The sequence below is a fragment of the Martes martes genome (genome assembly GCF_963455335.1).
Source record: "Martes martes genome assembly, chromosome: 12".
Taxonomy (NCBI): Eukaryota; Metazoa; Chordata; class Mammalia; order Carnivora; family Mustelidae; genus Martes; species Martes martes.
In genome coordinates, this window is record NC_137900.1 from 61318746 (window position 1) to 61333575 (window position 14830).

At 38.4% G+C, this 14830-nt stretch overlaps 2 protein-coding genes across 2 annotated transcripts in view; one reads left to right on the plus strand and one right to left on the minus strand.

Moving 5' to 3' along the window:
* The window catches only part of MELK (maternal embryonic leucine zipper kinase), a 94084-nt gene that overhangs the window by 41946 nt on the left and 37308 nt on the right, over positions 1–14830 (plus strand). The window contains exons 9-10 of the mRNA XM_080820278.1: positions 4403–4471; positions 5915–6013. Coding sequence (XP_080676404.1) covers positions 4403–4471; positions 5915–6013 — 168 coding nt within the window. The remainder of the gene's footprint in view (positions 1–4402; positions 4472–5914; positions 6014–14830) is intronic.
* LOC308353653 (ubiquitin-conjugating enzyme E2 N-like) lies at positions 13361–13819 on the minus strand (the record flags this gene model as incomplete). The annotated part of the gene is made up of 1 exon (XM_080820616.1): positions 13361–13819. The coding sequence occupies one exon, from the start codon at positions 13817–13819 to the stop codon at positions 13361–13363; it is 459 nt and encodes a 152-aa protein (XP_080676742.1).

The following is a 14830-nucleotide window of genomic DNA, read 5'->3' on the forward strand; positions in this document are numbered from 1 at the left end:
CACAGTTCTGGAGGCTAGAAGTACTAGTCCAAGGTGTCGGTAGAGCCATGTTCTCTCTGAAGGCTCTAGGGGAGAATCCTTCTTTGTGTCTTTCTAGCTTCTGATGTTTGCTGGCAAACCTTGGAAAGCATTGAATTGTAGATGCATCACTCCAGTCTCTGCCCCTGTCTTCACATGGCCTACTTCCCTGTGTTTGTGTCCCTGTGTCCCAGTTTCCCTCCTTTTATAAGGACATTGGTCATACTGGATTTAGGGCCCACCCCTACTCAGTATGACTTCATCTTAACTTGATTACATCTGCGAAAGACTCTATTTCCAAATAAGAATGCATTCACACATTCTGGGTGGACATGTGTTTGGGACTACACCCAGTGTAGGCGGTGTCCAGAGAGTAAGCAGCTAAAGGCTCCACTGTTAGCACAAGGGGAGACCCCCAGAGTTCATGGGGGTTCTGACCAGTGAATGAAACATGACAGAGGACACCATAGGAATAGGTTGTGATTGGAGATTTAGGTGGGTCATAACCATTTGATCAGTGTAAGCAGGTAGGAGAGTCCTTACCCCAGGCTGGTCTCTGCTTTCTGTGGGACTCTGGCAAGAGCAAGCCTGACCGTTTGAGAGGACAGACAAATGGTCAGGTTGCTAAGAAAGAGAAAAATTAAGACACCCAGGATTTGAATCATGAGAGGCCTTGATCTCAGGAGTTAGGAGCTCAGATAGGAGGGTGGGACCAACTGGGTCATAGCCAGTCGAACAGCAGCTGTGACTTACTGCTCAGTCCCAGAGAGTTGGCTGAAGCATCTAAAAATGCCTTCTTGCCAGGGATAGGCCTGCACAGAGCGAGGAGAAGTGAATTAAAGGCTTTATCACTGTAATTCATTTTCCAGCACTGGCTAGTGTTAAAGTGCACTGGCAAGGTGTAAATAAGAATGGGCTCTCTGGATGATATTGAGTGCTCTGGATAAAGGAGATTGAAAAATTTAATAACATTAAATGTCATTTGTAAATGAAAGAAAGCTCTTGCCTTTTCTGGGGAGCACTTTGTAGGCCAGCCCCTCTGCTGTCATCAGAGAGGCTGAGTCCGAGATGGAGTTGTTTTGACATTGACACCTTTTCATTTGAAATTTATTGCTTGAGAACGCTTCTTTGGAACTTTGCTTGTTTCTTTAACATAATCAAAATCTAACCTGCCATGTAAGTCTAGGACTCTGAGTGACCCATACGTTTATGTTTCTCCCATGGCCTTGGAGCTGGGCTGACTTTTGTGTGGATGATGTCCTGGAGAGTTTATAAGAGCAGAGAACCTGGGATGCCTGGGTGGCTCAGTCAGTTAAGTGGCTGCCTTGAGCTCAAATCATGACCCCAGGGTCCTGGCATCGAGTCCTGCATCAGGCTCCTAGCTCAGCAGGGAGCCTACTTTTCTCTCTGCCTCTGCCTGCCACTCTGCCTGCTTGTGCTCTCTCTCTCTCTCTCTGACAAATAAATAAATAAAATCTTAAAAAAAAAAAAAGGGCAGAGAACCCCAATGCTTGGGCTAGTCGATAGATTCTCCATCTACCTGTCTCCACCCTTCTAGTCTTTTTTAACTGCTGTAGGGTTTGTGTGTGCACACATGTGTTCATGTGTACATGTGTGCTTGCCCTTGTCTCCCTGGACTTGTATTATATTTCTGACTCAGGAGCCTTATTCAGTGCTTTTTGTCTTCTGTCATTAGTTTGGGGGACCCTTAGGAATTTGCCAGCAGACTATGTTCCTTCGTTATCACAAATGATGTTTGTGATATGTCTTTGTGATATGACCCTCTGGGATTTGCCAGCAGACTATGTTCCAAAGTTATCACAAACAATTCTGTGATGAATGTTACTGTTCATGTATTTTATATGCCAAATTATTTGCTTAGGATAAATTTGGGACTGAAATTGCTGGATCAAGGATATGCGATTTTGAGTGTTTTTATGTGTATTTCTAAATTATTCTCCAGGAAAGCTTACATTCTCTAGCTATATATATAAGTACTCTTGTCCCTGAACTCTAGTTAACACTGGATAATGTTTTTCTTTTTTTTTTAAAGATTGGCTTAACCGACTGAGCCACCCAGGCATCCCTGGATACTGTTTTTCTTAAGTTTGTCAGTTTGATAGACAACAGATGTTATCTTTTTGTTTAAATTAATTACTTTTTTATTACTAGGTTAGTTGGACATATTTTCATGTTTGTTGGTCATTTAAAAGTTCTTGTTTTGGATATTATCCATGAATATTCTTTGTTCATTTTCTTTTGGAGTTTTTGCTTTTTATCCCATTCCTTTATTTACTATACAAATATTAATTGAATACTTTTTATATGCTAGAGCCAGACACTGTTCTTTGAGAACAGTACTGACAAAATCCCTGTCGTTAAGGAGCTTACGTTCTGTTGTAGTGAGGCAGAAAATAAACAAGTAAATATGTAATATGATGAGTGGGGATAAGGACTGAAGAAAAAGTACATATGAAAAGGAGGTGGAGAATGATTGTGGGGGATGGTATGTTATAAAAGGAGTCGTGGGAGGCCTCACTGATACCTAGTGTATAGTAGAGACCTGAAGATTAAGGCCAAAGCTCTGCTGATATTGGGGAAAGCATTATTAAGCAGAAGATACAAACAGTACGAAGACCCTAAGGCTGGACTGTGTTTGGAATGTCACTGTAGTTTGGTGAATGAGGGGGAGAGTTAGGAGGTGAGTCTGAGTGGTAGCAAGGAGTTGGGTGGAAGTGGGGATAGGGAACAGGCATGTAGGACCTTGGAACCAAAATAAGGTATTTGGATTTTATTCTTAGTGATCTGGGGAAGCATTGGAGAGTTTTGGGTGGTGAAGAAACATGACCTGAACCGATGTTTTAAGAGAACATGACTGGTGAGTGGAGATTAGCCTGGGGGTGGGAGAGGGGAAGTAGTGGAATCTGGAACATCAGTTAGGAGTCTCTTGCAATATGCCAGGTGGGAGATGCTAGTGGCATGGTGGAAATAGTGAGAAGTGGCTCTGTGTAGACTTTTAACATAGAACCAATAAATTTTGCTGATGGATCAGATGTGAGTTATGAGAGAAAGAGAAATTAAAGATGACTCTGTTTTCTGGCCGTTTGAAGAGTTGAGGGACTATGTGGGCAGCACATGTTGGCTGGTGGTGAAACCTTAGTGATTTGTAAGAGCTTTTTATGTGATGAAGTTTATTAATATTTAGTCATTTAGGTGGAAAATTTTCCTTACTCCATTTGTTTTTAGTTAACTTTTTAGTACTGTTTTGCTATATAGAAATGTCAACTATTAATCTTTATAGTTTTTGGGTTTGCTGTCATGTTTAGAAAAATTCTAAAAATTGCCTCTTTACTTAAGTACTCTGTGGTTATATATTTCTATTCCTTCTTTAATCTGGATGAAATTAATTTTGGTATAAACTGTGAATTAAAGTTCAATCTTAATTTTTTTTCAAATAATTAACCTTTTATCCTAGCATCATTAAACAATTTGTCCTTTGCTAAGAGAAATGATTCTGTTGTTTCTTCTGAATTGTGAGAGGGGTGTATGGCAGGTTGTGTAAACAGATATGCTATTACCTATTAGTGTTTTGCAAGCCCCTGGTCTTTTCTTTGGTTGATGAATTGGTGACTGTAATTTTTGAGTATTCTAGATTGTAAACATTTGTCTCCTAAGCGTCTTCCATTCCCAAAACATGCACTTGACTTAGAAAATGGTTTGCATCAGTTTCCCTCAATGATTATGAATTCTGTCCTATGGGTGATATGAGACCTTTTTTTTTTTTTTTAAAGATTTTATTTATTTATTTGACAGAGAGACACAGGAAGAGAGGGAACACAAGCAGGGGGAGTGGGCAGGCTTCCTGCTAACCCTAACTCTCGGATCATGACCCGAGCTGAAGTCAGATGCTTAATGACTGAGCCACCCAGGCGTTCCTTTGTGACCTGTTTTTAACCATAGCCTATGTCCTGCCACCAAATACATTTTCTGTTACTTCATTTTGTCAACTGATAATTGTTCTGAGATTATAAACTAAAATTTGCTTTAGCAATACGAAAATTGACTACAATGTGTACTGGCTGTCCATTTAATCACATTACAGATCCCAAAGCTCTCCACATTTATGTATTCCAGTTACATTCTCTGTGCTCTAGGCCTTCTCTGATATGCGGACAATGTAGAGGTGACAATATTTAATTTGTTAATTTAATTTCTTCTTTAGGGCAAGAGATATGTTTCTTATGTTGTTAATAATGTTTACCAAATCTTATATTTGGGTTAAGTCTTCAAGCTTGGAAGTACACCTACAGCACTTTGTCATCTTAGAAATTGATGTCAAAGCCGATTAACCTAAATCTCTTAAATGTTTCTTTGTTTTTTGTAGAGAGGGAAATATGAGGTTCCTAAGTGGCTCTCATCCAGTAGCATTCTGCTTCTTCAACAAATGCTGCAGGTAAGCTTTGTTATTTATTTTTTAAATAATAGAAGTCTACTGCAGTTGTTTGATCCAACTATAAGATGTCTTTAGTGCTGCTACGTTTGGAGGACAGTGCTGTTTCTCTATCAGCTTAACAAATTCCATTCATTATATCTACTGCCCTCCTCTAGATGCTTTCTTAATCGTGTTGCGAATGCATTTTCTTTCAGATCTCTACCATATGTCTTTGCTGATATGGTTTTCCTTCCTTTTTCTTGAGCATTGTCTGTCTTCTCTGACTGGCTCTTGCTCTACTGTCTTCCCCTTTCTTGCTCCCAGTCTTGCACATTAGGTGTATAGTAGACAGGGAGTACAAGCTTCAATGAACTGATGGACAATCGAGGGGACCCCATGACCTTGTGCAGTGGTTCTCAAACTTTAGCATGTATCAAGATTGCTAGATGGGCATGTTAAAACACAGATTGCTGGGTGCCACCCCAAGAGTGTCCGAGTCAACAGATCTGGGGCAGGACTAGGAATCTGCCTTTCTAACAAGCTTCCAGATGTTGCTTATACTCCGGGTCTTGGAACCACACTTTGAGAACCACTGATTTAGGGGAATGGCCTCTGAGGGCTTAAGTTAGGAGTGCTAAAATCTAGGTATCTACTCTGCCAATCACTAGGCATCCCACCTAACCTGGTTCTGATCTGTCAGATGGGGATTCTGAGCCTGGCCTCACTTCTATGTTATGAGGATAAAATGAGATTAATAGGCAACACTTTGAAAATATGAGTATCTTATTAGTGCAATATTTTTTCATTATTATGTATTCAGAATATCTTCCAGTTTTTCCATCTATTAAGCCATCTCCACTTTTTATTCAAAATTTACCTCAGGCTCACCCACCTTGATTAAGTAGAGCCAGACCTCCAAATCTCCATAATGAGATTGAATACACCTCATCCTTTCTTCTAAACTCCAAAAAACTTAATCTTTGTTGATTAATTTTCCTCTCCTCACATTTGAAAATTACAAATGGAAAAGAAAGGTGTGCTTTTCAACTTGTTCTATGTGATTGTAAGCTCATCGGAGGTAGAGATTGCATATTCACTATGAATGCCCTGCATTGTGGCTGCTTGAATATTAAATTGGTGAATATTTCCTGTGAATAGGTTTTCCAGCAAAGACTATTACATCATACAATAGATTGACTGAACTTCATGAATAATGTCCATACCAATGAAGTTCATGTTTGTTAAACATTTATCTCCTAAGCGCGTGTTGGTTGCTATAGTTTTCTTGCCTCTATTGCCTTTTTTATAGAATTTATTCCAAGGCCATTTTAAGGCCTTTGACAGCATTTTTGTGATGATAAAGTTTACATCTGTTCTGATGAATTTTGAGTTCTTCAGGAGGAAAGGAGTTCTGTGTTCCCTATTCGAAATGTTAATCTCTAGCTACTTCTCAATGACCACTAGGTGGACCCAAAGAAACGGATTTCTGTGAAAAATCTGTTGAACCATCCCTGGATCATGCAGGATTACAACTGTCCTGTTGAGTGGCAAAGCAAGAATTCTGTAAGTAAAATGAAGTCCGGCAGAATTTTTCAAAAAAACTTTGTTTGATCTTTGTGTGGATTCAGGACCTATAGTGATGTGGTTTAAATATAAAAGAAAATGTATTTTGTAGACTTGTTTATCAGTTTGGTGTTTATGAGGCTTGTGACCTAATTATACATTTGCCTGTTCATCTCTAGGACAGTGGCTCTTAATTTAGGCTGTACATGAGAATCACTGGGACCTTAAAAAAAATGTGCCCATCTCAGAACAATTAGTAGTTAATTTTAAAATCTTCCGGGTATTTCTTATATGTAGTCAGGATTGTGAACAGTGCTCTAGAAATCGCAGGCACGTCACTTAACTTTGCCAGATCTGTTTGTTTGTCTGTAAAAGTAGTTTAACGGTTCTGTCTACTTCCTAGAGGAGTAATAAGGTTATAGCAGTTGTCACACTTTTAAGTCTGAGGACTCCTGTACACTCTTAATATTTATTGACTGATTCATTTAAACGTAACAGTAGTAAACCTATTACATTTTATCTTGTTAATTTTTTCATGAAAAATAACTTTAAAAAAATAAATTTAATGAGAGGAGTAGCATCTTTGCGAATTTCTTTAAAGTCCAGCTTGATAGAAGACACTAGGACCTCATCTGCTTCTATATTCTGTCTGTTTTGATATGTTCTTTTGATTGAAGCATATGAAGAAAAAGCAGCCTCACACAGATATTTACTGGGAAAATGGTTTAACACTTTAAAAGCTTTTTCAGATAAATAGGGATATTCTGTGTTAGTTCATTAAGCTTTCTTAATGAACCTTATAGTGGTTTCTTAAGGGTTAGTTGCTTGTGGAATCAATGAAGTTGTTGTACTCTATTGTATTAAAATCCACTGGTCTATCCATTGGATCTCTTCCCCATGTAACATTATGCATTGGTTATTTGGAAAATATTGTTTCACTGAGTTATTCAGATCTTCCAAAAGTTAACACCTTACATTATATAATAAAAAAAAAAAAACCCTCACATTCCTTAAAGTCACTATTGATCTTGGGGCACCTGAGTGGCTCAGTGGATTAAAGCCTCTGCCTTCAGCTCAGGTCATGATCCCAGGGTCCTGGGATTGAGCCCCGCATCGGGCTCTCTGCCCAGCAGGGAGCCTGCTTCATCCTCTCTGTCTGCCTCTCTGCCTACTTGTGATCTCTCTCTGTCAAATAAATAAATAAAATCTTGAAAAAAATTAAAAATAAAATGTTTTTTAAAAAAGTCACTATTGAGCTTATCAGAAGAGTCTTTGAGAAGTGCAAAGCTGTTAAATTTAAAAAGAATTGGAAAGCTGTTAAACTAATGGTGGCAGGTACAGATTTTCCAAAATCCTAATTTTCTTTTTAAAGATTTATTTCTTTTGGTGGGGAGGGCAGAGGGAGAGGGGGAAAGAGTCTTAAGCAGACTCCATGCTGAGTGCAGACCCCAACACGGGGCTCCATCTCACAACCCTGAGATCACTACCTGAGCTGAAACCAAGAGTTGGACACTTTAACTGACTGCACCACCCAGGTGTCCCCCAAATCCTAGTTTTTGATTGAAAGCCCAAATTATATCATTAGCAACAAATACTGTCAGTGGCTTGTTTTCCTTTAAGTGACACGTTCATTTTGTTCATTTTTGAGAAAATGCCAAATACCCAAGTATAGATATAGTTTGTCTTTCAAGTGAAAATGGTGTTCCATGAAGAAAACAGGTGATTCAACTCATAACTCAGTCATACAGGTGCCTTTCCTCTAAACAGCTATGGTATTTTGGTATGCAGAAGTGCTCTCTGCATGCTTCCCATTTTGTCACACAGAATATCAAAAACACGTGTACTGAGTGGCCAAGGTTTAATAAAATTAACACTTTTTACTACTTCATCAGTGATATTAATTGAAACTGTCTTAAAAATTGTTTTCAACTCTAATTGCATGACAAAGAATATGGTATCTTTTTTTTTTTTTTTAAAGAATTTGGAATCTTACTGTAGTTGGTGTCACTGCATTGATTCATACTAAGGCACCAACACTTTTACTCACCATTGTGTTTGCGCCATTGCTACAAATGTTAACATTGTGAAAAATGAAAAAAACGGTATTATAAAAATAGTTCTGACCTTGGAGATCCTCAGAGCTCTGTGGACTATACCCTGAGAACTGGTCGAGTATATGTATGTGAAAAAACTTTAAACAGAGTCCTATGGGAGTTAAAACAGTTAGTTAAGTAATTATTCTTTCATTAATGTTTAAGTCTTTTTTTTTTTTTAAACAAATGGCGACTTGAACTTGGCAAAAATGTGAATATTATTAAAGGATATGTATACTTTGATATTGGTTAACTATTACTATATATAATGAAATCTCAGAATTTAGTGACTTAAAACGATAATAACTTAAAATTCTGTGGACCAGCAATTTGGGCTGGATCATCTAGGCGGTTCTTAGGCAGGCCTTCCTTACCTGGAGTCGTCATGGGACTGCAGTCATCTGGTGACTTGATAGTAGCGGGATGGTCTACGGCTTGCTCATATGACCAGCTGTTTGTGCTGGCTCTTTGTTGGGCCACATTGAGTGTGGCAGGCTAGCCTGGGCTTCCTGAAATGCTACCTGGATTCCAAAAGAGACAAGAAAGTGGGCAAACTCTAATCCTTCATTTTTCAAGCCTCTGCTTGCATCATGTTTGGTAATATCCCATTCACCAAAGCAAACCACAGGGCAAAGCCTGTAACCATTGTGAAAGGTGTATCCTTTTAAGTCAATACAATTCATATCCCTAATATATAGATAAGGATACCAAGAAATGAAAAATAACGGATTTAAGAAATAAATTTTGAAGAGTGTCATCACTTTACATCTTTGTAGATTACTTTTAAATCTGGCTTAATAGAAGATCCTTGGATACTTACCTCCTTTTGCATTCAGTCTGTTTTGATATGCTGTTTTGATTGAAGCATACGAAGAAAATGTAGCCTCACATAGATTTGTGGTTAGAAAAGTAATGCTTTAAAGGAGAAGTGTTTTAATGCCCTTTTCAGATAATTGGGCACATTCTCTGATGATCCACTAAAATTTCTGCAGTGGAGTGGGGTATGTGCTTGGGTCAATAGAATAGCTTGCAGGTTTTTCAGACATGCCACAATGTGGACTTGGTAGAGCTGTGAGGTATTTGCTTTCTGGAATAATCACACTAATAAATACACTTCTCAATAGCCAGCTAGTCTTGGAAAATCAGAGTAAGCTTGTTTTTAGCTCCTTCTCACTAGTCTGCCCACTGTTATGAAATCCCTTCTGATTATCCTATGACTACCAGCTCCTAAAATTTCTCTTCCCCATATTCCCTTTGGTCTTCCACGATATCTTTCGTATCTACCGAGCAAATGCAGTTAGAGCAGTGACTTAATTCTTTTTTTTTTAAGTTTTTATTTAAATTCCAGTTAGTTAACATATAGTGTAGTATTAGTTTCAGGTGTACAATATAGTGGTTCAACACTTCTAAACGTCACCTGGTGCTCATCAAAACAAATGTACTCTTTAATTCCCATCACCTGTTTCACTCATTTCCCCAGCCCCCACCTGCCCACCTCCCTTCTGCTAACCATCAGTTTGTTCTCTAAGAGTCTGTTTCTTGGTTTTCCTCTTTCTCTCTTTTTCCCTTTGCTTGTTTGTTTTGTTTCTTAAATTCCACATATGAGTGAAAGCATATGGTATTTTGTTTTTCTTTATTTCACTTAGCATAATACTCTCTAGCTCCATCCGTGTCATTCAAATGGCAAGATTTCATTCTTTTTTATGGCTAATATTCCTGTGTGTGTGTGTGTGTGTGTGTGTGTGTGTGTGTATAGGTATATGCCACTTCTTCTTTATCCACCCATAGACGGACACTTGGGCTCTTCTGTAGTTTGGTTATTACAGATACTGCTGCTGTAAACCTCAGGGTGCATGTACCCTCCCCTTTTTTAAAAAAATATTTTATTTTTAAGCAATCTCTACACACAGTACGAGGCTTGAACTCACAACCCTGAGATCAGGAGTTGTGTGCTTCACTGACTGAGCCAGCCAGGCACCCCTCTTTGAATTAGTATTTTTGTATGCTTTGGCTAAATACCTAGTAGTGCAATTGCTGGATCATAGGGTAGTTCTATTTTTAAGGTTTTTTTTTTTTTTTTTTAAGATTTATTTATTTATCTGAGAGAGCATGTGAGCAGGGAGAGGGGAAGAGGAAGAGAATCTCAAGCAGTCTCCCCGCTGAGCATGGAGCCTGGTATAGGGCTCTATCTCGGGACCCTGAGATCATGACCTGAGCCAGAACCAAGAGTCGGTTGCTTAACTGGCTGAGCCACCCGGGTGCCCCTTATCCTCCATATTGTTTTCCAAAGTGGCTGCACTAGTTTGCATTTCCACCAACAGTGCAAGAGCATTCATTTGCCTTTTTCTACATCCTCACCAACACCTGTTGTTTCTTATGTTGTTGATTTTAGCTGTATTGAAAGGTGTGAGGTGATAGGTCATTGCTTATTTTTGATTTGCATTTCCCTGATGATGAGTGATGTTGTGAGCATCTTTTCATGTGTCTGTTGGCCATCTGTATGTCTGTCTTTTTTCTCAAATACCTCATATCAGTGAGATCATATGATAATTGTCTCTGATTGACTTATTTCACTTAGCATAATACTCTAGTTCCATCCATGTCACTGTAAATGGCAAGATTCAGGGTTTTTTTGATGGCTGCATAATAGTCCATTGTATATACATATCATGTCATCTTTATCCATTCATCTGTTGATGGACATCTTGGCTCTTTCCATAGTTTGTGTATTGTGGACATTGCTGCTATAAACATTGGGGTGCACATGCCCCTTTGGATCACTACGTTTGTATCTTTTTTTTTAATTGAATTATTCATCTTCTGGGTGTTGAGTAGGATAAGTTCTTAATATACTTTGGATACTAACCCTTTATTAGATATATAATTCGCAAATATATTCTCCCGTTCCCTAGGTTACCTTTTAGTTTTGTTGATTGTTTCTTTCACTGTGTAAAAGCTTTTTATTTTGGTGTAGTTCCAATGGTTTATTTTTCATTTTGTTTCCTTTGCCTCAGGAGACATTACCTAGAAAGAAGTTGCTATGTCAAAAAAGTACTGCCTGTGTTCTCTTCTAGGATTTTCATGGTTTCAGGTCTTACATTTAGGTCTTTAATCCATTTTGAATTTATTTTTGTGTATGGTATAAGAAAATGGTCCGGTTTTATTCTTTTGCATGTTGCTGTCCAGATTTCCCAATACCGTTTGTTGAAGAGACATTCTTTTTCCCTTTGGATATTCTTTACTGCTTCGTTGAAGATTGACTGTATAATTGTAGATTCATTTCTGGGTTTTTTATTCTGTTTTATTGATTTTATGTGTCTATTTCTGTGCCAGTACAATACTGTTTTGATTACTACAGCTTTGTAATATAACTTGAAGTCCAAAATCATGGTGCCTCCACTTTGTTTTCCTTTTTCAAGGTTGCTTTGGCTACGTGGCATCTTTTGTGGTTCCATGCAAATATTTGGGATTGTTTGTTCTAGCTCTGTGAAAAATGCTGTTGGTATTTTAATAGGGGTTGCATTGAATGTATAGATTGCTTTAGGAGGTATAGACATTTTGACAGTATTTGTTCTTCCAATCCATGAACACGGAGTGTCTTCCATTTCTTTGTGTCATCTTTGATTTGTTTCATCAGTGTTTTATAGTTTTCAGAGTATAAGTTTGTTACCTCTTTGGTTAGGTTTATTCGTAGGTATCTTACTGTTTTAGGTACAATTGTAAATGGGATTAACTCCTTAATTTCTCTCTCTTTTTTTAAGATTTATTTATTTATTTATTTATTTGACAGAGATCACAAGTAGGCAGAGAGACAGGCACGTGGGAGTGGGGGCGGGGTGGAAGCAGGCTCCACGCAGAGCAGAGAGCCCAATGTGGGGCTCGATCCCAGGACCCTGGGATCATGACTGGAGCCGAAGGCAGAGGCTTCAACCCACTGAACCACCCAGGCGCCCCTCTCTCTCTCTCTTTTTAATGATTGTATTTATTTATTTGAGAGAGAGCAAGAGAGCACAAGCAGGGGGAGCAGCAGAGGGAGAGGGAGAAGCAGGCTTCCTGCTAAAGTAGGGAGCCCTATGCGGGGCTTGATCCCAGCACCCTGGAATGATGACCTGAGCAGAATGCAGAATCTCAATCGACTGAGCCACCCAGGCACTCCTTAATTTCTCTTTCTGCTGCTTCATCATTAATGAATAGAAATGCAGCAGATTTCTGTACAGCGAATTTATATCCTGTGACTTAACTGAATTTGTTCTAGCTGTTTTTTGGTGGAGTCTTCTGGGTTTTCCACATGGTGTATCATGTTATTTGCAAATAGTGAAAGTTTTACTTCTTTCTTGACCATTTGGATGCCTTTTATTTCTTTTTGTTGTCCGATTGTTGTGGCTGAGATTTCTTGTATTATGTTGAATGAAAGTGATGAGAGTCTACATCCCTATCTTGTTCCTGATTGTAGAGGAAAAGCTCTAAGTTTTTCCCCATTTAGGATGATATTACCTGTGGGTTTTTCGTATATGGGCTTTAATATGTTGAAGTAGTTCTCTCAAAGCTTTGTTGAGGGTTTTTTTTTTTTTTAGAATAACAAAAAATATTTTACTAAAACATAAGATTTACAGAAGTTTCCAGACAAGCCATACAAAATGGTCACAAGCTTTTTCTTGAAGGAAGGATTCTATACTTGACAGCAAAGTCACGATGTTATTAGTGAGGGCTGTGATGTTTGTTTAATGTTCCCATTTTGGTTCAAACAATCAAGCTTGTCCATCTACAGCGTCTAAATAAAGTTAGACTTGGCTAGAGAGCATATTCTAAAGAACTGGTTAGCTGCTTTTAACCAATGCAATTAGATCACCATAAAAAGGGGGAAAGAAGCCCATAAAATTAAAATAAAACTACCTCTCCCCCTCAAAAAAGTAATAAAGAAAAACACCCACACCCCTGCCGCCAACCCTGATAACTACCTTCATTCACAGTGGTTAACCATGTTGGGGGAAATGAATAAAAGCAGAGAAGGGCCGCTGCTTTTAAACGTTTCACAACAATCCAGATGGTACTTCTAGCCTCTGCTCATGCTTTACAACAGTGAATCAGGACAAGACATAGATTTGCTAATGTGCATTTAATCACCAAAGGACTGAAGATGTCTGGGCTTTTATTCTGTAATGTTTCTAAGACTGTGTCCATTAAATGCAAACAAAAAAGGAAGAAGTCTTGGCAGAGCAGGATAAGTGATGCACACTTGATGATCAGATCGATTTTAAATATTATTCATGGCATATAGCCTAGTCCATGCTCTAGCTGTTTCTATGGCTTGGGCCTCGTTGGTCTTCCACTGCTCTGCTACATCGTTTGCTAACGGATCATCCGGATTGGGAGCACTTAACAAAGCCTGGATCGATGGCAGAACTGTGCGGATCTGCAGTGCTGGGGACCACTTATCTTTCAAAATATCTAAACATATTCTTCCCAACTTGTCTACATTAGGATGATAAATTTTGGTCATGAAACGTACTTTAGGGGCTGCCATCAGGTATTCTTCTGGTAGGAATAGTTCAAGCTTAAAAGTCCCTCCCTCAAAGGGGGAATCCTGGGGGCCAGCAATGACCACATGAAAATAATGGGCGTTACTCTCATCTGGTTCTGCTTTAATGCCAGGAACTGGTTCTGCCAGCAAATGCTGGATTTCCTTGATAATCCTGCGGGCCAGCCTGGCCATCTTGTCAGATCCCTTGTTGAGGGTTTTTATCATGAATGGTTATTGTACTTTGTCAAATGCTTTTTCTGGATCTATTGAAATGATCATTGATCATATGGTTCTTATCTTTTCTTTTAGTGATGTGATGTAGCATGTTGATTGATTTGCAAATATTGAACCAGCCTTGCAACCCAGGAATAAATCCTACTTGATTGTGGTGAATGATTTTTTTTTTCAAAATATTGTTGGATTTTGGTTTGCTAGTATTTTATTGAGGATTTTTGCACCTATGTTCATTAGGGATGTTGGCCTGTAGTTCTTTTCTAGTGATGACTTTCTGGTTTTGGTATCAGGTAATGCTGACCTCATAGAATGACTTTGGAAGTTTTCCTTCCTTCTCTTACTTTTTGAAATAGTTTGAGAACAGATATTAACTCTTCTTTTTTTTTCTTTAAAGTAGGCTCCACACCCAGCATGGAGCCCAACACATGGCTTGAACTCATGACCCTAAGACCAGGACCTGAGCTGAGATCAAGAGTCATATGCTTAACTGACTAAGCCACCCAGGCACTGTGACACTTCTTTAAATGTTTGGTAGAATTTGCCTGTGAAGCCATCTGGTCCTGGACTTCTGTTTGTTGGAAGTTTTTTGATTACTGATTCAATTTCTTTGCTGGTTATCAGTCTATTCAAGTTTTGTATTTCTTCTTGTTTCAGTTTGGGAAGTTTATATGTTTCAAGGAATTTATCCATTTCTTCTAGTTTGTCCAGTTTGTTGGCATATAGTCTTTCATAATTATCTCTTATAATTATTTGCATTTCTGTGTTTTTGGTTATTTCTCCTTTCTTATTTGTGATTTTATTTATTTGGGTCCTTTCTCTTTTCTTTTTGATAAGTCTGGCTAGAGGTTTATCAATTTTATTAGGTGTTTTCAAAGAACCAGCCCCTGGTTTCATTGATCTGTTCTATTGTTTTTGGTTTGTTTGTTTCTATATCATTTATTTTTGTTCTAATCTTTATTATTTCCTTCT